The 24,383-nt window shown below is 41.0% G+C and overlaps 1 protein-coding gene across 4 annotated transcripts in view; it reads right to left on the bottom strand.

Annotated features, from left to right (window-relative positions):
• Positions 1-24,383, bottom strand: part of ACBD6 (acyl-CoA binding domain containing 6) — a 197,118-nt gene that overhangs the window by 116,586 nt on the left and 56,149 nt on the right. For all 4 annotated transcript variants that reach the window (XM_061634254.1, XM_061634253.1, XM_061634255.1 and 1 more), the window contains exon 5: positions 2,310-2,415. In XM_061634254.1, coding sequence (XP_061490238.1) covers positions 2,310-2,415 — 106 coding nt within the window. The remainder of the gene's footprint in view (positions 1-2,309; positions 2,416-24,383) is intronic.

Below are 24,383 nucleotides of genomic sequence, written 5' to 3' on the forward strand. Positions count from 1 at the left end.
ATATCCATCTTAGACAAATGTGATGCATATAATGAATCTGTTAGCTGAATCGTTTCAGAAGGTAGTTTGCCTCTAGCAGTAGCCTAGAAGCAGCTTGCATTCCTACTTTGTTACTATAGCTGTCAGAGCTGATCACAAGTCATTCCTTGACTTGCCATTTATACAAATTTATCTTAATGTGGCTAAACAACCTGTGGCCTCTAGCAAAACTGACAGAGCTGAACAATGTAGTGCAGAAGCACACAGATGTTTCAGTTCACTTCATCGACGATGGCAGTTTCTTGCCTTGAATTTTAAACTCCCTCTCTTGCTTTCAACAAATTAATTCATATGAGTTCCTGATTAATAATAAAAAGTCATGCCATCAGCATTCAGAACCCCAGCCGGGAATGTCATGGCTCAAAGGGCAGAAATCTGCTTAGAGCTACAAGAGAACCCAACTGAATTTGTGGCGTCTCAGTCTATGAATGCGTAAGCACTTCATCTGTTCACTACAACACAATATGTCGAGAGGCTACGATTTGTTACAGACCAACAGCAGGACAAGCAGGAAGTGGGCAAGGGGAGAAACCAACATGTCAAACAAGTTTTGTCTGTCCACTTACACCCCAGGTGTTTACATTTTGAGCAAACCTGCAAGTTTTCAAAAATGAGATTTTGCCAGTTTTGTTCTGAATATTCTCTCAACTCTGCTATTGAGTTATTAGTGCAAATATTATACCTCCCCTGCTCCACAGCAAGACAGAACTTACAGGCATCGTATCTGGTTTTATTTTTGGTTTGTATCCACACTTTGCTCCCACCGAGACTGCCAAGTGGGAAATCTACTTTGGAGGGTTGAGGGACCTTCAGGAACAGTGTAGGCAGTGGTGTTGAGGGCTGCAGAGGGAGGGAGGAAATAAGCAAAAGTTGCCTACCCCATTTCCACCAGTGGGATCCCTCCGCTGGATGCAAACTCTTCTGTGGACAGAAAGAGCCCTTCCACTTGAAAAGTGAAGTTTGGACCCAACCCACTAAACAAGATTGAGTTCCCCATGTTTAGTTGAACTGCAGTGTACAGAAAGCAGAGGAAAAACAGAGAGCATAAATGACACTGTTATGGTTTTACATCTCTTTGTGAAGACACAGCAACAAAGAAGATTTCTGGCACTACAAAAAATGTTCAAAACCACAAACTGCTTTATTCCTCTGAGCAAGTTACACTTGGCAGGTTGTGTGTGTGTGTGTGTGTGTGTGCGTGCGTGCGTGCGTGCATGCAAACACACGCAAAGGCATGGCTCACAGAAGTTTGCAGCACTTCAGCTTGCCAGACCATAATATAGTGCTCTATAGAAAAAAGTTAAGTTTTCAGGGACCACAGCTGATATGTATTTTATCCTAGAACACCCTTAGATGACAAGTAAAAGAACTGCCCCTATTCATTGGCACTTAATTTGCTGCTGTTCAATCAATTCTAAAGCCCATTTCAAATGTAAAAATGACAACGGAATTGCTACTGAAGTTGAGAACCAGCTGGTAGCCCTCCATAAGGCAAGCCATTTGCATGAAATACATCCCATGCAATCCAAGCAGATTTTAGCCACACCAGCAAAATTGTGTTTTCCTTTAGCTTATGGCCAAGTGATCTACTGCACAAATGCAGAGGGGGCAGCAAAGAATGTCAAAATACAGTTTATTTAATTAGAGTGAACATTCCATGTGTGGAGATATTCCCAGTGAAAAACATTACAGGGAAAAGGTACTCCTTTTTACACTATTGATTTATTTGGAATTTCTTGAACCTGAGTAGGTTTATTCAATTACGCTCCCACTATCACCACCATCAGTCCAGAGATGGCTCAACTATGAGGCACAGGTAACCACCTTCAGAAGATTTTGGGTGTAATTACGAGAGGCAGAGTGGGAAGCAGACATATCAAATCCATAGAGACAATCCACCAGAATTTGCCAGCCACATTAAAATCAACTATTCATTTCACTTAGAGTTGCACTAGAGAACTTCCCAGTGGATTGTGCCCCATATCAATCAGTAGGAAAGAGGGGTCCAATTTGGATTTTCTGCATTAAAACACCATAAAAGCTTTGGCCAGCTGTAACTGTTATCACGTTCAAGAGTCCAAGTCCAACCATGTGTCAGGCAATTATTGCTTAGGAGTAGCAGAGTTGGACAATTCTTTCACTAACAGATGTCTGGTCAAACACACTGAAGCAGAGATATAGCAGCTGCAAGGAAAGATTAGAGAAACGAGGGTACATTAATTTGACATACCAGCCTTTAAGACAGATTAATCCCTCCCCTGGCCCAATACCTTCTCATCTTTCGTATTCACATCCACTTTTTTTAATCGGATGGCTTTGGTTACATGGTCAATGTTGTTTTCTCTGCAGTAGTCAAATATGTTCTTATCTTCTTCCCTAAGAAGAAATAAGGGGGAGGGGGCAAGGTGTACTGTTATTGAGCAACACATACAAACTACTCAAACATAAGATACCAACTTTTCCACCAATTCAATCATTTCAGCATTACTGAGTACTACCGGTTTCTGATGCTTTGAATGCAAATACCATAATTCTGGTTGGTATATATTCTGCATCACAGATATACTTAAAACAATATATTGCAAACTAACCTTCCACAAGGAAGGAGGAAAACCAACACAAACCAATTTCAGCCACGCAGTAAAACCTGGATTAATTCCTTGTAATAAATTCATATCTAGAATGTAAAGTTGTTTCTTAACGTATCTTAATGTATTTCTTAATAAAGCCCCATTTGAAACATAGACTTAAATACATATTAGTGTATGGAGGTTAACAGATTTTCTTAAAATAAATATAGAATATTTCTTCTGCCATCATCCATTATTTACATACCAGAGTCTGTTCTCCCCAATACAGGTGTAAATGTCGGGGGGGGGGAGGCTGCAGGGCTCAACACCCTCCCCTATGGGCAGCCAGTGCCAGGCAGTATTGACAGGCTCCTATGATGGACTCAGTTACAACAGCAGTTGCAGCACAGGACTGCCGCATCTCTCTGTTGTTGCACACTACAATTCCCATGATTCTTTGCTGCTTTGTCTCTTGGTATGTTTGTTTCTGAAGCATTTATACCATGCCTTAAAGGGCCTATGGCCCCCACAAGGTGGCTTAGTCCTCAACCCTGGCTCTACCCGCTTTCTGTGGAGCAACAGGTTGCAAGGCCTCAGTTGGGCCCAGCAGACTGCAAATCCGTAAAGAAGACTGTACTATGTAAGTCAAGAATAGGACTGAATCGGCCTTGGTCATCCTAATGGATGACCTTTATCGGGAGAACGACAGGGGGAGTGCGACCCTGTTATTCTTACTTGATCTCTCAGAGGCTTTTGATACCATTGACCATGGTATCCTTCTGGGCCGACTTGGTCAGATGGGTATCAGAGGCACTGTTTTACAGTGGTTCCGAACCTATCTCCAAGGTCGTTTTCAGATAATAGCTTTGGGTGATTGTCTTTCGGCCCCCTGGCAGTTGTGCTGTGGGGTGCCGCAGGGTACCATTTTGTCCCCCATGCTGTTTAACATCTATATGAAGCCCTTGGGAGCAGTCATCAGGAGATCTGTGGCGAGATGTCAGTAGTGCACAGATGATACCCAGCTCTATTTCTCCGTAACATCTGAATCGGGAGAGGCCGTGCAAGCCCTGGACCGGTGCCTGGACTTGGTGGTGGGCTGGATGAGGACCAGTAAACGTGAGTCTGAATCCTAGCAAGATGGAGATGCTGTGGATTGGTGGTTCCCGAGTTTGGATAATTGGTCAGTTGCCTGCTTTGGATGAGGTCGTACTCCTTCTGAAAGAGCAGGTCCGTAGTCTGGGTGTGCTCCTAGATCCATCTTTGTTGCTAGAGGCCCAGGTGACCTCAGTGGTTAGGAGTGCCTTTTACGAGCTTCAACCGGTAAGACAGCTGTGGCTGTTTCTGGACCAGGATAGCCTGACCACTGTTGTCCATGCACTGGTAACCTCCATGCTGGATTACTGTAATGAGCTCTATGTGGGGATGCCCTTGAGGTTGGTCCAGAAGCTGCAGGTGGTGCAAAATGTGCAGTGAGACTGCTCACTGGGGCAGGGTATTGCCCACATGTCACCTCACTGCAGAAAGAATTGCACTGGCTGCCCATTTGCTACCGGGCTAAGTTCAAGGTTCTAGGTTTGGTGTATAAAGTCCTATATAGCTTGGGACAAAGATACTGGAAAGACCTTCTTATCCCTTATATACCCAGTCAATCACTGCACTCTGCAGGTGAGTGTCCCATCCAGAGCCGAAAGAATGAGGCGGGTGCGTGTGTGCAAGTAAATCTCGTTTTATTAGAGTAATAGATACATCAAAAGCATTGCGCTTCATAGGAAAACCTACACTAACTCACTAAAGTCCCTAACTATACTTTAGACATGCTCTGCAACGTGTGAAGGAAGTTGACGCAATGACCTCCCTCCGGGCGCGGCAGGCTTATATAGGAAAAGTTTTTGAACGTAATCTTTGACTCCTTTGTAAATCCTGTCTTTGCACTGTCCGTTTCTCGCGGCGGCGGGAACGCGGAGACAGGGGGCGTGCTTCCAACTGCTCTTCTGAAGACACCTGCTCCCGAGCAACAGCCTCGAGGTCAGGGGGCGGTGCCACACTGGATTCTTCCTGGGAACTGCTTAGGAAAGGAGGAGCTGGCACTGACTCTGAAGCTTCCCCCCACAGGTTCTCTGCCTCAACTGGGGGCGGTGCGCTTGGCTCCTCGGAAAGGGCGTTACTCGTGGGAACTGGCTGGAGAGCAGGCTGCCCCCCTCCCGCACGATCCTGCTCAGACACAACAATCCCCAACTCTGCTTCTTCTGGCTGCGGAGGTGCCTGAAACTCATGCCTCCCCCCTTCCCTTCCCTTCTGAGTGGGCTGCAGCACAACAGTGAGGGCCTCCTGCAGATACCATCTTATTAGGAGGTAAGTTTTGCACAACATAGGAAACGAACCTTTAGTGTTCCGGCACCAACACCTTGGAATCCCCTTCCCTTAAATATTAGACAGGCGCCATCTCTGTTATCTTTTGGGCGCCTACAGAAGACCTTCCTCTTTCAACAAGCCTTTTAAGTTGAGACCTTATCCCAGTCTGCTTCCGTGTTGGAATTGCTTTTTAATACGTTTTTAAACCTTTTAAAAAAGATTTCTTCAAAGCTTTTAAAAATGTTTTAAAGATGTTTTGTTTTAATGTATTTTAAAGTTTGTTTTTATGATGTTTTAAAGTTTTTTTAGTGCTTTTATTTGCCACCCTGGGCTCCTGCTGGGAGGAAGGGCGGGATATAAATGAAATAATAAAATAAGTAAGAACCTCCATAATATTAAATATAAATAAAATCTTCAACATAGTTTACAGAGACAATAACCACTTTGTCACAACTGGGGGGATGTCTCTCAGCCACCATGAAAAACAGCAAAGAGTCTGTGGGACTTCAGCAACTGTTTTATTATGACATGAGCTTTTGTAGGCCGCAGTCTGCCTCTCTCTCTCTCTCTCTCTCTCTCTCTCTCTCACACACACACACACACACACACACTGTATTGAGTTTTAAATAACAGATTTTACAATAAACAAAGAAACAATCTTTTTCATTATTCTTTTTTTAGTCTAAACACACACACAAAAAGGTTTGATTTCCCTTAACAAAAGAAAATATGAGAAAGAACAGAGTTATGGAAAAATAATCCTAAATGGGTTGCAGACACTAAAATATTTAATAACCATGAAGTAAAATAAACACAGCAACTAATGACAAAGCACTCCTCTTTAAAATTTGTGCTCCTGAGTCAGTACGCCAGATGCATTTCCGCCTTTTGGACTTCTCCAGTGGCCAACTAAATAAAATCTATTGACAAAATTAAAACATGCCGCTGGTTATGCTTCCTCAGCTGTAAACTTTGTTTTCTTGATAGTCCCGCAGACCTCTTTGAAACTTCCAAAATTAAGAGTGATATAAGGTTGGTTTGTATTTTTTGTGCAGGATTGATAGAATCCTGTATCTGAACAAGCCTGATTAATATTCTAGTTACGAATTTCTGTATTAAAGCCTTTGGATGAATGGCATTACCACCTATATATTGTGATTTTAAGAGAATTCTGTACCATCTGAAATATTAACCACTATTATTCATATGTATTTTGTTGATATTTAGTTGACTACTGAGGCCAAAAGATGGAAACTCGCCTCGTCTACCTATGCCAGGAGCACTCTTTTTAAATAGGCATGCACCTCATAAAGATATAGGAGTGCTTTGTTATTAGTTCCTGTGTTTATTTTACTTCATGGTTTTTAAATATTTATATTAGTGTCTGCAACCCATTTCGGATTCTTTTTAGTCAAACTAGTCATGTGCCTCTTGAGGTTGCTTTGAAATTAAGCTTTTGTGTTCCTGAGCTTAATGACTTTATGATCTAGAACTGAATAACCAGGAAGTTGTCTATATACTGTTATAGGATTGTGGGGGTGGGTTTGGATGATATCTGTGAGTCCTCTTCCAGCTTATAATTGTGTGCCTGTGGGAGATCCTGACTGCAATGGAGAGACCTGCTAAACTGGACAGACCAGTTTCCTTTGTCCAGTGTCTGCTGGATCAGTGAAGTGCCTCATTAGCACGTCTATGGACCTGTTCAAGGGCAGATGTGTTGCCATGGAACAAGGATGGCCCTTTCCTCACCTCACCTAGTTGGGAGCCTCCCCATCCTGGAGCCAAGGAGAGGTTTTGTGTCTTTGAGTCTAGTAGAGTCTGCCTGCTCTCTGTGCCATGGCTTTGGGATGCCTCTCTGGAAGCCTGACTGGAAATAAAGATCTGATGGACTGTTAATGCTGAAAACCCCTCCATCTTACACTCAGGTTGTACTTCAGCTGTCTGAAGATCTTCTGTTAAAGCCAAATGTGTTTTACAAGCTGAAGCTATACTATACCGCCCTGGACTCCTTCTGGGAGGAAGGGTGGGATATAAATTTAATAAATAAATATAAATTTAAAAAGCTATGCAGCAGAATCAAGCACCACTGAGTTCAATAGTGCTTACTCCCAAGTGAATATGCACAAGATTGCAGTTATGCCCAATAAACTTAGTTATGAGATTTTTCTTAGTAGTTTGTTTTGAATGTCTGCATTTTTCAGGTGGAGTTTTTAAGTAGTGTGTTAGAAAAGCAAGATATATAAAATACAGATGACACAACTATGGATTTTCCTTGGGAGCATGGCTATAGGGCAGGGTTGATTTGATTTAAATCAAATTAATTTAAATCGTGATTTAAATCGCTTCTCTGAAGGACTCAATTTTAATGATTTAAATCGCAGTTTAACTCACTAGTGAGGAAGATTCTATTTAATCATCATTTTTAGTAGAAGTACATTATTGATTACTATAACCTTAATACATATTCAGAGATGTAGGTTTCATTAGAAGATAGGTACACACTAAGCAATTATTCTGAATTGTGTTCAGATTAATTTTCACCAAAAAATGGGATGATAATTTGATCCTTTTAGTACTAATGCAGAATGGACTTGTGAAGTCATTCAGGAGATGAACCAGCTCCCGCTGTTCAATTAATCCTGACATTTTTGTCATGATGTGCTAGAAACACCACCACAAAACAGGCTATTAAATAGTACTACTAAAATTGTTTATTCTTCTGGTTAGTTTTCTTCTTCAACAAACTACAACATTAACAAAACATGCATATGGATTGTGAATAGTTAACTATTTCAGTTTTCATTCATTCATTCATTCATTCATTCATTCATTCATTTTTAGATAAAGGTAAAGTTATTTTGAGAGCCAGTGTGGTATAGTGGTTAAGGTGTTGAACTACGACCTGGGAGACCAGGGTTCAAATCCCCACACAGCCATGAAGCTCACTGGGTGACCTTGGGCCAGTCACTGCCTCTCAGCCTCAGAGGGAGGCAATGGAAAGCCCCCTCTGAATACCGCTTATTGTGAAAATCCTATTCATAGGACCACCTATTAAGTCAGAATCGACTTGAAGGCAGTCCATTTCCATTTTCCAAAGCTATTTTAAAAATAAAATTTAGGCAATTTCAACCAAGTCACCATGAGAAACTTGAAATATTAAGTTTTAACTCAGTCTTCTTCTTCTTCACCTTTGTCTTTGTTCATTGTCTGGAAAAGAAATACAAGCTTTCCTGCTTTTTCAGTTCCCAACTTATTTCTCCATTTAGAATGAATTAGTCGAAAGGAAGAAAAAGTTCTGTCTACACCTGCAGAACAGATTACTGCTGTTAAGAGAAGGATTACCACTTCAGTGGTCTCCTCCTTGTTCAGATGTACTCCATCTCCCCAAATTCTCTATTCACTGACCTTCTCTATCTTTACACTCAGAGGCAAGGCCTAGAGAGAGTGAGTGAGTGTGTACTTCATGTACACCACCTGCAGAACAGAACTGATCAGGTTATCTCCCATCTCCATAAACTGCTGTTAACATATTCATAGAATATAATCAGAAGTTGTATAATTAGTATTCACGATGATATCTTTGACTTAGGCTCTTTTTTACTAACTGTTTTAAGACCATTTTGAAATCTGATTTAAATTAAAAAATCCAATTTAAATTTTTAAAAAATCTGATTTTTTTTTAAAAAAAATTAAAAATCATTGATTTTTATCAACCTTGCTATGGGAGCTGTCATGATGCACTTCACAGTTGTTAGGGATTGCCCCCAAATGTGATTGCACTCACTTTGAGGATACCTGGTTAAGAGTCTGAAGTGAAAAGAAGGTTGTCACTACTCTGAACTCTGTACATTGCTCAGAAACTGAGTTAGCAACTGTTTTGCACTCTATGCTGGCTTAGAGACTACAATCATGCCTTCACCAAATAAAGGTACCCATGATGTTATAATTTTGTCAATTTCATATTGATAACTCACTCTTCTTAACGAAGGAGAAACAAGACTCTTGCAGCTGAATGACCAGAAAGATTAAAAGGTTTGCCTACAGGCTTTTCTGTGTTACCTTTCTTAATGTCAAATTTGTGTCCATTTATTCTCTTGCATAGAGACTGCCCAGTTTGTCCAATGTACATGTATGTACATTTACAGATCTTAAAGTCACCATGCTATCTATGACCCTATCTGAACATGGATAACCTGGCTACAGTAATCTATGCTCTAGTCATCTCAAGGTTGAAATACTGCTACGTGCTTTACGTGGACCTGTCTTTGAAAAAGGTTCGGAAGCTACAATTAGAGCAGAATGCAGCTGCCGGACTGTTGACGGGTTCAAGGCAAACAGAGCATATAACACCAATTCTGTTCCAATTACACTGGCTGCTTGTATGCTTCCGAGCCCAATTCAATGTGCTGGTTTTGACTTCTATGGCTCAGGACCCCAATATTTTCTAGAATGCCTCTTCCGATATGAACCTACCCAGACCCTTAGGTCTTTTTCTGAAGAACTTATCCATGTCCTCCCAGGGCAGGCTCGAAGGGTGGTGACAAGGGAGAGGGCCTTTTCAGTTGTGGCTTCCCATCTGTAGAATGTGCTCCCAGTGAGGTCCACCTGGCGCCTTCATTGACATCCTTTTGGTGCCAGGTGCTTATCTTTTTTTCTCAGGCATTTGACAGACTAAGATGATGTTGTTGTATCAGTATACTGCCACTTTCTGTGATTGTATGGGGGTGGTTATTGTTTCATTTCATTTTGGTTTTGTTTTATGTATGATATATTATTTTGGCTTTTAGATCTTTGGGTATCTAATAAATAATAATAATATAATAGCAACATAACAGTAACAGTAGTAGTAGTAATAACAACAACAACAACAACAACAACAATCCTAAAAGCAACTTTCAAATACAGGACATAGCAGGAAACAGCTAAGATGCCACTATAACCACTGGCCTGCACCTATCTTTTCCCAGGTTTGGCCCTGGCCCAGCCCCAGCCCCAGCCCCCAGGAAATTGGAAAGTCTACACCCCTGCTCCATAACTCTGGAAAAATTCCCAAGTGAAAACCCTGATGCAGATTTCTTGATAAAAGGCAGAGTACCTGGAAAAGGCCACTAATAAAGACTCCACAGTCTCAGTATCACCACCCTGTGGGGAACATCAGGCTGGACTTTCTGGAAAGAATGCTTGCAAAGGAGATAGAATGGCTCCATTTCAGACGCTATCATCAACCATGGTTAAGGAAGATAAAATGTGGTTTAGGGTTGTGTCTGAACTGACAAACTACAGTTTGCAATTAGCAAGCAAATTAGAATCAGAAACCATGGTTGACATGAGCAATGGGCTCTCTCCAACTCCAGAGGCTGTTGTACCAGGGTGATGGGAGAGAGTTTCTGAAGCAAAGTGTTGAAAGGGTGGGAAACAAAGACAAAGAAGCCTTTGTCTAAATCACAGTTTGTCTGTCATGCATTTGTAAGCTCAAATGTAGGTTTGGTTTCTAAACTACTGTTAGCATAAACAGTGATACTAAAACTGAACCTACATCATTGTGAAACATTATAGTCACATTTGGACAATTATACTTTTGCTTGTTAAGCTGAGATAAACACAGCCCCTTTGCAACATACCTCAATAAGCCAGGAAATCTATAATTAACCTAAGGCACCTTGCTTTTTAAAGTGAGGTGATGAGAAATAAGTTGAATAAATGAATGAATGAACAAAATAATGAAAGAGGTACAATATAAGCTGGAAATGTTGAGCAAGCCCTGTCAAAATATTTAATTGCTGTCTGGCCAGGTCCCTCTTGTGGAGATACTTTAGCAATTTCTCAGACTCTTATCTGGAACTGCCCCAGGTTGTGGCACATAAAGCAACTCAAAACATGGAAACAAGCCACTGGGAGATGATTTCAAAGCACACCAGAATGCATATCTGCCTTCCTGCTGCTGAAGACTGCCCTTCATTTCTACATAATGAACCAATCTGAAAACAGTCTAGGTCAATCCAGAGCAGGGCACATGCTAGAAAACATATATAACACAATTTTTATTTATGCCTCACTTTTGGAAGTAAAATAAATATCAGTTCCATGAATACTTAAGTTTGTATCTGCCGACACAATTCCCCATAGCCGAAATAATTCGCATACAGTTTCTTCATAGCAATCATCACTCGACAAGAGTAATAATAACCTTTAAGAGCGTGGAAACAACAAGAAAATTCTACTCCTTTAAACCATATTTGGCAGCACAAGGATTATACCTAGTCCACTGCTTTAAGAATATTGCTCCGCCCCTACCTCTGATTACCAGACTACCTTCAAAAAGAGCTCCTACCTCTAGTTCCAACAACAATTCCCATTCTGAGAACCTTCGGCCTGAGCCAGAGGAGCTATTGCACTCCCCAACTCTATTGCAGCAATACTCTACAAAGGAATCAAATGATGAATCTCGCGAGTCCGAAGACTTACAACTGATTGAAGTCTTTCCTGATCTGCCAGTCCAAGAACAGTCCAAAATAATTAACAGACTTGATCGCTTAAAGCTGGATCTCCTACAACAACAACTTTTGCCTCCTATTGCACTTCCTTGACCTGTTTCAGCAGCCAATGCTAATAGGACAGTACCGCAATCAACTGAACCATCTTCTACAAGCCCATCATGGACAGACAGGCGATATTTGGATCCGGCTGAGATTGGCTCACCAGCCAACCATATGCAACCTCCCTCCTTGTGTCATCAGAAAGGGAAAATTATTATTTCAAATGTCAGCGTGATTTGCCCAGAACTAGATCAAATTTGTCCTGTAAAAGGTGCTGAGAATTAGAACACTACTTCCCACCAGGAATTTATAAAAGTACAAAACGGCCACCCAAATTCACCATCATTGTCACTGATAACCTCATTTAATATTACATCTTGGAATATTGCTGGCTGGTCTAATAAGGCCTCAGACAAAGAGTTTATGACCTTCCTCCAGCTGTTTGACATTGCGTGTCTCCAAGAGACCGGGTTAATAGAAGAAAACCTACTCCTGATAGATGGATTCAAATGTTGGTCCAAACCTGCAACCCACACAGCCTCAAGAGGATGTGCAAGTGGGGGTCTGGCATTTTTAATTTCTACTAAGAGCGTCCTCCTTGCATCTGAAATAACAGGCTCGGTTCCATCTACTTGCCAGGCCTTAATAATAACCCCCAATCCTCCTTTACATCCTTTCATATGCATTAACGTGTACTTTCCTCCCCTTGCTCCACAATTAAGAACTCAATTTTGGCAGGAATTTGAGGATTTCATTGACTCGTTATATCAAAATTATCCTAACTATAATTTAGTTATTGGTGGTGACTTCAATGCAAGGATTGGGGCAAATTTTCCACATGTCTTTGAGCTCCCGGACTTTTATAATCTAGACTTGTCATTATTACATCGTGTTTCACGAGATAAAGTTATTAATAAGAATGGCCAAGCTTTATATAGGACCATGCTCAACGCCCAACTTTTCTGCCTTAATGGCTCCAAATTCGATAGGTCAAACGGCTTTTATACTTGCATAACTAAAAGAGGAGCCAGCGTTGTAGACTACATGCTGGTCTCCTCGCAAATGTTAGATCTAGTGAACGAGTTCTCCATAGGAGATAGACCTGACAGCAGCCATTTGCCACTGATTTTGAAATTATATAATCCTAACACACATCTAATTTATAATAATAGGATACCTGACTTAGATTCATTCCAGCGTTCCAAGCGACTAAGATGGTCTCCTTCAGTGTTTGAGGAGGTCAAACAAATTTTAATGTCGCCAACCCTGATCGACCTACGTCAAAAAGCATCTCTTCCATCGAATGATACGGGAGAGCTATTCAAACAGATTATTACTCGGATCCAACCGGCAGTTACTAAATCTAAATCTCATACTAACAGATCTTCCCCAAATTTTAAGCCCTGGTTTGATAAATACTGCCAAGCCAAAAAGAAACAAGTCTGCTTTCAAACACGCTTCACAAGACTTCATTTCTCTGAAGTAGCCGTCTCCAAACTCCAAAAACTTAAAAGAGAATACAACAATCTCCTAAAGCATAAAAAATCGCTATACATTACCTCGATTTGGCAACATCTCGGTAGGGCAGCATTACAAGGGAACCAAGGGGAATTTTGGAATATAATCCACAACAATCTATTTAATAGGCCGTCACTCTCAATTCCCCCAATACTTCCAGAAACGTGGATTATGCACTTCCAGACCATCTTTGGGAACTTATCCCCCATATCATACACTAGTCCAAGCCGTCCCGCTGACTGCCCAACCTGGGCCCCAGTGACCGGCCCAGAAATAGACAACTTATTAGCTTCATTACGATCGGGGAAAGCCCCTGGCCAAGATAGGATTCCTCCCGATCTCTACCAGGCTTTCCCATCCTGGTGGCGTCCTATTCTCGCAACACTTTTCACCAAAATAAACAAATCTGGCTGTATTCCATCTGGATGGAAAACGAGCATAGTGGTCCCTATATTCAAAAAAGGCGACCCAGCCATTCCCACAAATTACAGACCCATCAGCTTGCTGGATGTGGCAGCTAAGTTATATGGAAGGTACCTTTTAAATAAACTATCAGAATGGGAAAAGGAACACCCTATTATAGCTGACGTTCAGGCGGGCTTTAGGGAAGGATCCAATACAATTGATCAAGTGTACATTCTGCAACATCTTATTAGGAAAGTTAAAAAAGGGCCGCTTACATCATTATATCTTGCTTTTATTGATTTCGCTGCCGCATTCGATTCAATAGACCGTCCCCTACTTTGGACAAAATTAGATAAAGCTGGTATCGACAAACGCTTGCTGTGGCTCATTCAATTACTTCATTGCGACACTTTTATCAGAATCCAGCTTGGTCTAAATGGTTCCCTTTCCCATAAGATCCACGTTTCGAAGGGAGTCAAACAGGGATGCATTCTAGCCCCTTTTTTATTTAACCTTTTCATCAATGACATCGTCTCTACAATGGCCTCCCCCGCTTTTTTCCCACCCTCGGTCAAGGAGAGGAAAATCCCGGTTCTTTTGTACGCTGATGACTTAGTTCTTCTGTCCCTAAACAGGATAGGCTTGAAGCGTATGTTACACTCCCTCCTTGAATTTAGTGACGCACATTTGTTACAAATTAATTACTCTAAGTCCAAAATAATGGTGTGTGGGAAAAATAGTAGAACTAAGCATACTTGGCATCTGAATGGTCATCACTTAGAGCAGGTTAAATACCTGGGTATCCATATCAATAACAACTTGTCATGGTCCCATCACTTGACTTACATTAAGCTGCTTGCAATTAAAACTCTAGGTCAACTGAAAAAATTCTTTTACTCCAGAGGTGGCCAATTGGTAAGACCATTTTTCAATCTATATGTAGTAAAATTCCTCCCAATGATTCTATATGGTTCCGAAATCTGGGGTCCCGTTTTACGTCCTGCCCTAGAGAAAATTCAAAATAATATATTTAAGCAAACTTTGGCCTTACCTAAATGCACACCTGCAACTCACATTAGGGCTGAACTCAACCTACCCACTTTAAAGGCCAGAATAGATCTGTCATACCTATGTTATTGGCAGAAATTAACCACAAATAAGTCGCGATCTTTGGTCAAACTTTGCTGGGAGGAACAGTTGCAAAATGGAGGATGGGCAACTCATTTTACCACCATAGCCACTAGTTACGATTTAACAGATAATTTTCTTAACAATCTTAATCCTAGGGCACTCCGTAATCAGATCTTTGAGTTTGAGGCCTAACAAGACAACACTGCTATTTCTTCAGCACGCTTTTCTTCCTGGTTCCCACTTTTTAAAACCAATCATGAGTGGGCTCCTTACCTCGACATTCTGACAAAGGCCGCACTTCGCGGAGCCTACACGGAGTTAAGATTCCAGGTTATGCCCTCTGCGTACCTACAGGGCAGATACCTTGGAATCCCATATGCCAACCGCCTATGTGTTTCAGGCTGTAAGGTCCCTGAGGATTTAATCCACTACATGCTAATTTGTCCTTTATTCAGAGCCCCAAGAAACAAATTTAGTCCCAATGCTTACAAACTTAACTGAGTCACAGTCTGTAGTTTTTCTGTTATCCTCAGACCAACCGCACATAATAATCGCTACTGCAAACTTTGCTCTGGCAGCAAAGAAACTCAGAGCCAGCTATGTTAAAAATTTATTATTATTACAAGTTTTAAAAGTTTTAATTTGAGTTAATTTTATACCGCCTGTATGTACTATATTATATATTGTTTATGCATTTTTATGTTGTGATTCTTCTGTAACAGCCTATGGCTATATACAGTTTCAATAAACTTCAAACTTCAACTTCACTTTTGGAAGTAGAAATTGCCAGAGTGGCTTCAAAGTTGGGTGGGCGGTGCAGTTTAATCTGAAGGCTGATCACAAAACACCTGTAACCATCAGTGTTAGATTTCAAAGGATGGGGCAATGCTACAATTAACTTTTTTCAAATGTTTTTTCCTGCTTTTTTGGCTCATTTTCAAATCCTCTGGGGCTACTCTGAAATTATTTAGCTTGTTTGTGTCCAAGAACAAGCAGAAACCACAAGGAGCTGAAGTCCCAGAAAATAAGAAGCTTGCTAGAATGGGAACACTGCCAACTTCCGAGTCATCATGCTGTAGAAAAGTTCCAGGTTATAATGTAACTAATATTACAGTTCACAAATTAAAGTATAATTTATATGGAAGCAGAATACTAACATTGCTATGCCTTAGCATACTAATCAACAGGTCAAGTTAAAACTAGCCACGTTGTTGTTCAAACACAAAAAGACACAATTGTTGGTGGTTTTTACATCTTCCAAGAGAAATACAAAGCAAAAGGGGCAATATTAATGCTATAGCTGTAAAGTTAGAACAATTCCCCCCAAAACCATCTGTGTACTGAAAATGGTAAGGAAAAAAACAGAACAAATGAAGCATCTCTTATGCTATTTTTTCACTCTTTCAGCTTTATGTGATTGTTGAATTATGATTCATTCTTCAGAACTCAGAAATCCCTATTTCTTCAACTTCCCTTCGGCTAGTGTAACAATTTTAAAATGAAAGTGCTGATAAGGGGCTCTTCCAGCAGAAAAAAAAAAGATAGGACAGACTTCCCCTGACCTACTCCTGACTGTGGATATTGTCTCTGCAGAATCTCTTTCTGTCCTAAGCATATGCATTTTCTTTTTCCTTCTTTAGGGGCTACAGTACTACAGGTTTGAAGTGGGGAAGTCATATATGTGAACTGTTTAAAAATGAAAAAGAACACCTCCATCAACAGGAAGACAGCCGTATGAAGCATGAGGCCAGATCCTAGTTTTGGATATGCAGCATTACCAAATGCTGCAAGGAAGATAAAAAAACAACAGAAAGAGGATTCAAATTTGTGATTTCTCACCTGCAGTGACGCAGGTTGCTGTGAGCTTACCAAATATATAAACTGCTCCTGACTTGCAACACATGGCAATTTATTAGAAAGGCATGAGAAACTTTGATTTGTAGTTTGGTATTTCAGAAGCATTTCTTCACTGATCTTCAGCGATTTTGGCCTCCTGAAGTTTAGTTCATTTATCAAAACATTAGCTTCAAAAAGCTATGTTTTAATTCCTCACAATATTATTAACTGCAAATCACTTTTGAATGTATTGCTAGTTATGCATCAGTTTGCTAAACAGGAATATTCCCATTTTATTTGAAGGCTGACCTTTGGCATATGTATTTGGGGTCGATAATCACCTGCATAAAATTGCAACATGCCAGAGTGAACGTGAGGTTTGTTACTTGTGGTTTAGGCTGCAACCTATACAAGTGTACCTGAGATTAAGCTCCATTAGAAATAGTGAAACTTATAATAGACATTGCACTGATAAATGCTTATAGCATGGCAATAATCCATTTGTATAATTTAAAAAATGGAAGATAAAACAGGATTCAGAGCTTTGGCCAGTTTCATCCCCAAAGACTGAGGAAACAATAAATTACTATCATTCTCATTTTCTAGTAATTAAAGCTTGACAAAAGGCAAAATAAATTATATTTAAATGTTACCAACCATTTATAAATCTAACGCTATTTGGGGAAGGCCCCATGTCACAGGTCCTGTACACATTTGGTGCTTAATAAACATTAAAATTTGACACAAGCAGAAGGGTCATTAGTGAAAAGTGACACACTGCATTCCTGGCCCTCTCATTTCTTTGATGACAATTCACTAAATGATTCAAACCCAGAAAATTTAGAAAAATTCTTTTATGTTTTTAAAAATCGGTTATGCAGTTTGGACTTCTTTGCAAAGTAGAAAATATAATAATGCCTAGTTTTTCCAGATGGAGCCCTGAAAGATCTTCTCTTGTGATACTAACAGCTCATATTATCCAGAGAGTCTTCCAAGAAACACTCTTTTAAAAGAAAAGGCACTGTTCCAGGGCTCTGGGATTGTTCAGCGCCAATGGGAACACTGCACAAAATCTTCCTTGTCTTCCTACCTTTGTGTTGTGTCATCTTTGAAACTAAATAGCCAGCTGACTAGGTGGCTATGCGCTGTCACTATACACTCTCCGTTTTTCTGGACTTGTCTAACAGTTATAGTAGAAGGAGGTTTGAGGATGCTACCTTGCCCAGAAAGGCCCATGCGCCACAAACAGGTGGCCTTTCCTGTTTGCTTGGCACTGTGCCACTTAGCATACTGAAGCTCAATGAAGCAGAGAGAGAGAGAGAGAGATGGGCACCAAAGCACAGTTGCAACAGTTACTGTTTATGTCAAGGCCTTTTTACCCCCAAGGGACCCATCTTCACATAATCTATAATTATCTCTTAGTTTAATCGGCCTGTCACTTCTGAAGCTCTCCTGGGCACAGGAAGAGGAAAAGCTCATTAAGTGAACCTTTTCTCCTCTCTCCAGCCACCCATAGCTTTTAATTGCTTGGTGTTGTTATTATCTATCAGTGCAACTGGGATCATTTTCATAAGAAAGGGCGGTGGGAGGGAAAGAAGCAGGCACGTGTCCCTGAGGTATGCACTGCAAACAAACCTTTGCTTTCTCAATTATTTATGCCAGCTGAGGTTTTACAGGCTGAATAAATCCATAACTCAAGTTTATTCTGAACAGTCTGGTTCCCCGGGGGGGAAGTGGTGCCCACTTTCCTGCACACTTCTATGCTGTCCTCAGAGAATAACCAGGGTGTAACAAGACATGTGTCAGCCAATTGCCCATGCATGAAAGAAGTATGCACAAAATTCAAGATTATCAAGGCAGAAGCATTTGAAAAGTCATAGCCCACTCATTGCCCCCAATGTAACATCCCATCCCTCTCCAGCAATGCAAGGGAATGTAGCCTTTGGTAATACTCTAGCCTACCCAATTAAAATAAAACAAATAAAAACCTATTATGCTTATCTGAAAGTAAGAATGCAAGCAACACCCCCAAAGGCTTGTACAAATGATAAGCTTCTTGACAAATCACTTTGCCACTCCTGCCTCACCCAACCCTGTGACTTCAGGGGATACAAATGTCTTTCCTTCAGGCTATGCCTCCGTTGCTGGGGAAATGACTATTACCAACTCTTAAATCACAAATTGTAATTGCTGGCAAAATCAAATGGTCCTCCATTAGTCCTAGTCCTATAGTTTATTTACGGCTTGATTTATTTATTTTATATACCGCTTGATTGTAATAAAACCTCAAAGCAATTTACAAAAAAAGTTGATGGTACATGTAATGTGATTGGCAATTGTCTTGTCAGGTGTACTTTTTATTTATTCATTTATTTATTTATTAAATGTATTAGTCGCCCATCTGGCTGGCAATCCAGCCACTCTGGGCGACGTACAAAATTAAAACATAGAGTTACATTAAAATATTAAAATCTCAACCAATAATAATAAAACCTAAGCCACCCCAAAAGCCTGTTTGAAGAGCCAGGTCTTCAAGGCCCGGCAAAAGCTCATCATAGAGGGGGCATGACGGAGATAATCTGGGAGGGAATTCCAGAGTGGGGGCCACAATTGAAAAAGCCCTCTCCCTAGTCCTCACCAGTCTAGCTGTTTTAACTGGTGGGATAAAGAGAAGGCCTTTTGAGGCTGATCTTGTTGAGTGGCATCCCTGATGATGTTGGAGGCGCTCCTTCAGATAGACTGGGCCGAAACCGTGCAGGGTTTTAAAGGTCAAAACCAACACCTTGAATTGGGCTCGGAAAACAAATGGTAACCAGTGCAACTCCTTCAGCACTGGAGTGATGTGATTTCACCGGAGGCTGCCTTTAATCAGACAAGCCGCCGCATTCTATACCAGTTGCAGTTTCCAGACCGTTTTCAAGGTTAACCCCACATAGAGCGCATTACAGTAGTCTAGGCGAGAGGAGACCAGGGCATGTAACACCGATGGGAGCAGATGGTTGGGAAGGTAGGAGCACAGCCTCCGTATCAGATGGAGTTAATACGGCGCTGCCCGGCTCACAGCCAAGACCTAAGCCTCCATGGACAGCTGGGAGTCAAGAATGACCCCCAGGCTGCGGACCTGGCTTTTCAGGGGCCATCGCACCCCATTGAGTACCAGGTCAACATCCCCCAGCCTTCTCTTGTCTCCTACAAACAGTACCTCGGTTTTGTCAGGGTTCAGCTTCAGCTTATTCCTTCCCATCCAGCCACTCACCAACTCCAGGCACTTGGACAGGGTTTCTACAGCCAACCTCAGTGGAGATTTGAATGGGAGATAGACTTTTTGGATAATGTTTATGACATCAATTATGCCAACATTTTTTTCTGTAAAAGGGGAGCATTTCCCTGCTCTTCAATATATCACATTTACAAACGCTCCGTTCAAACATAGCATGCAGGTTGCTGAGGAGGAGACTGCAGTCACGTCGCTCCTTTCCTAGTTCTGCTGCAGAACTGCTGTGAATTGCCTTCTTACTGTGTGTTCCAAACCTCTGCTCCAGCTTTGTCTCCTCCACATAAACCATGAACTATACCCTGTCCCAAAGATCTTGGTGTCTGGATAGACTGATATTGGAGGAAGTGGTACCAAATTGGTTAGGGGTTTAAAGTTGCTATCCATTAAACTGTGCTCAGAAAGAGGATCAAAAGCCAGTAAAACTTGTAGCAAAGGAGTTTGCTGGTGTTTAACTTTGTTGTTGTTATGTGCCTTCCAGTAAATTACGACTTATGGCGACCCTATGAATCAGTGACCTCCAATGGCATCTGTCATGAACCACCCTGTTCAGATCTTGTAAGTTCAGATCTGTGGCTTCCTTTATGGAATCAATCCATCTCTTGTTTGGCCTTCCTCTTTTTCTGTTCCCTTCTGTTTTTCTCAACATTATTGTCTTTGCTAGTGAATCAGGTCTTCTCATTATGTGTCCAAAGTATGATAACCTCAATTTCATCATTTTAGCTTTTAGTGATAGTTCTGGTTTAATTTGTTCTAACACAATTATTTGTCTTTCTCATGGTCCATAGTATCTGCAAAGCTCTCCTCCAACACCACATTTCAAATGAGTTTATTTTTCTCTTACCCGCTTTTTTCACTGTCCAACTTTCACATCCATACATAGAGATCGGGAATACCATGTTCTGAATGATCCTGTCTTTGGTGTTCAGTGATACATCTTTGCATTTGAGGACCTTTTCTAGTTCTCTCATAGCTGCCCCCCCCAATCCTAACCTTCTTCTGCTTTCTTGACTATTGTCTTCATTTTGGTTAATGACTGTGCCGAGGTATTAATAATCCTCGACAAGTTCAATGTCCTCATTATCAACATTGAAGTTACATAAATCTTCTGTTGTCATTACTTTAGTTCAGCTGTAGTCCTGCTTTTGTGCTTTCCTCTAACTTTCATCAGCATTCGTTTCAAATCATTACTGGTTTCTACTAGTAGCATGGTATCGTCCGCATACCTTAAATTATTGATATTTCTCCCTCCAATTTTCACACCTCCTTCATCTTGGTCCAATCCTACTTTTCGTATATGTTCTACGTATAGATTAAACAAATAGGGTGATAAAATACACCCCTGTCTCACACCCTTTCCAATTGGGAACCAATCGATTTCTCCATATTCTGTCCTTAACACTAGTCTCTTGTCCAGAGTATAAGTTGCACATCAGGACAATTAGATGTTGTGGAACCCCCATTTCTTTTAAAGCATTCCATAGTTTTTCATGATCTACACAATCAAAGGCTTTGCTGTAATCTATAAAGCACAGGATGATTTCCTTCTGAAATTCCTTGCTCCGTTCCATTATCCAACGTATATTTGCGATACGATCTCTGGTGCCTCTTCCCTTTCTAAATCCAGCTTGGACGTCTGGCATTTCTTGTTCCATATATGGTAAGAAGTATTTGCTGTAGAATCTTAAGCATTACTTTACTTGCATGGGATATTAAGGCAATCGTTCGATAATTACTGCATTTCCTGGGATCCCCTTTCTTTGGAATTGGGATGTATATTAAACGCTTCCAGTCTGTGGGCCATTGTTTAGTTTTCCATATTTCTTAAGAGATTTTTGTCAAAATTTGGACAGATTCAGTCTCAGTAGCTTGTAGCAACTCTATTGCTATGCCATCTGTTCCTGATGATTTGTTTCTTCCACGTATTTTAAGAGCAGCTTTCACCTCACATTCTAAAATTTCTGGTTCTTCATCATACCGTTCCTCCATGAATGAATCTGTCATCCTTGCATCTCTTTTACAGAATTCTTCAGTATATTGCTTCCATCTTTCTTTTATTTCATCTAGGTCAGTCAGTGTGTTCTCCTGTCGATTATTCAACATCCCTACTCTTGGTTTAAATTTGCCGTTCATTTCTCTAATCTTTTGCAATAGGGCTCTTGTTCTACCCTTTTTGTTGTCCTCTTCTATTTCTATACAGTAACTATTGTAATAGTTCTCTTTGTCCCTATGTACTAGGCGCTGTACTGCTGCATTTAGAGTTCTAACTGTGTTTCTTTCTCCTTTTGCTTTTATTCCGTCTTTAACCATTTTAAGAGTTTCTTCATTCATCCATTGAGGTCTTTCTCTCTTTTTAACTAGAGGTATTGTCTTTTTGCATTCTTCCCTGATAATGTCTCTGACTTCAATCCATAATTCTTCTGGCTCTCTGTCAACTAAGTTTAAAGCCTCAAATCTGTTCCTTATTTGATCTTAATATTTTTCTGGGATGTTATTTAAATTGTATTTTGGCATTATGATTGCTTTGTTGTTCTTCTTTAGCTTTACTTTGATTTTCGATATTACCAGTTCATTATCTGTACCACAGTCTGCTCCTGGTCTTGTTTTCACAGAAAGTATGGAACTTTTGCTACCAATTATATAATCACTTTGATTCCTATATTGACCTTTTGGTGATGTCCACATGTACAGTCGTCTTTTCGGTTGCTCAAAAAATGTGTTTGCACGAAACAAATTATTGGCTTCACAGAATTCAATAAGTCTCCTACTTCATTTCTATCTACTAAGCCCCATTTCCCCACAATTCCTGGTTCTTCTCTGTTCCCTACTGGGTGTGTGTTTAACCAGTAGTGGGTTTTTATGAGGAAGATCTGTGAGTTCCCTTCTGTTGCTCAAAAACAAATTCCTGGGCCCAGAATTCTTTGATGTATTTTGCTTAAGCTCATGGCTCTGGTTGCTGGCTCTCGGGGATCTAGTAAAAAGCATACGTTGATCCTGCAAGCATGAAGTCTGCCCACCCCAGAATGAAGGCTTGTGTCCCCATGGTCAATACTTCCAAGGAAAAAACTCAGCTTACACATCTGAATTAAGACACTGCTGAGAAAAGAGTCTGATGTTCTTGACATAATCACAAACAGTATATCTTCATGTTTAGTTCTGCACTTTTAACTATTAGTTGTACAGAACAGAAGCCCCAATGAGTACAGGGGGACTTACTTACCAGGAACTGTGTATAGGACTGCAGCTTTAATCATCAGGATGTTTCCTGAATCAGTTATTTTTAGGGGAAGTTTACAACTGTATGGGAAAAGCTGCTCTTTAAAATTCTGTAGGCCTTTGCGCCTGACCACACACAGTGACCTCTGGTATTTTCTGCCAAAACAGTTCATTTGTCTCTCAGATCAACTAATCAATTCCAGAGCCATCAATCATTCCAGTTCAGTAGTAGTCTAGTCTAGCTCAGAGAGCTGGCCAGATGGTTGCCTCTGTTAATGGGATTAATAAAATTCTGATAGATTACATGGCATCCGACTACAAAATATGATAGGGACTATGAAAAACACTGGACAAGATTGGGGGGTAGGGAAAGAGACAATAACCTATCATTTCTTGGAATTTTTGTCTCCTCTCTACGCCGTTGCAAAAAATCCATCCTCTACTTTTTAATCTTTACTTTTAGTACTTCTGCCTAAAAGGGCCGCTATGTTAAAATTAAGTTTTAATCACTGAATGCACTGTTCTCAAGTTTTCACATTGTACAGTACCAAATTCATAATACCCAACTAATCAAAAACAGCCTTATTTTAAAAATAACCATCATGCACCTGTATGAAGTATTGCTGTTACTTGCATTCAGAAATAGGTTGCAATTTTCAAAAATAATAGAGAAAAGGTACAATATTTTGAAAACCCTCTTATATTATACCAATTCAAATATTTTATTCAAAGACGGATGAAAAGACAGACACTCTCTAGTTCACGTGATCCCCCCACCCCCAAAAAAACTCAGGAGCAGGCAACATATTTAGCATTTATTGTCACACTGTTTGTGGTGCATGGGCTACCTGGGCAAGGTAGCATCCTCCAACTTCCTTTTACCATAACAGTTAAACAGTCCAGAAAAACGGAGAGGGTATAGTGACAGAGCATAGCCACCTTGTCAGCTGGCTATTTAGTTTCAAAGATGACACAACACAAAGGTAGGCAGCCAATTAAGTAAGTCCCATTGAGTTCAACAAGACTTACATCCAAGTAAGGCCAAATACCCCATGCTCGACACAGGTGGCATTGGGCTCAAAAAAAGCCCACCCATTCCACTTCCCTGTCATGTCAGCACACGAGTATGCATACGAGCCATTCCCCAAGATGGTGGCGGGGGCTTCAGCCCCTTAGGGGTGCTCCCACTGCCACCTTGGGTGATGGCAGACATTGGCGCTGACCAACAGGTCGGTGGGGTGGCCGCCTGGCAGCTCCTGCTTTGAGATCTGCGGCAGGGTTGAGTTGCTGAGTAACGTCAGCCAACGTTGCCACAGATCGCCGAGCGGGAGCTTCACCCTCCCAGGGAAAAGGAAGGGGCCCTGAGGTCCCTAGCCAGTGTCATGAGTCCCATGGAATGGTCTTGGAGCAATAAGGACAAAGAGGAGTCAGAATGGGACTTGGGAGAGGAGGGCCCCAGTGACTTGCATTCAGAGGGGGTTGAGACGGAAGGCTTCAGTGCCGCTG

The sequence above is a fragment of the Rhineura floridana genome, chromosome 6 (genome assembly GCF_030035675.1).
Source record: "Rhineura floridana isolate rRhiFlo1 chromosome 6, rRhiFlo1.hap2, whole genome shotgun sequence".
Lineage (NCBI taxonomy): Eukaryota > Metazoa > Chordata > Lepidosauria > Squamata > Rhineuridae > Rhineura > Rhineura floridana.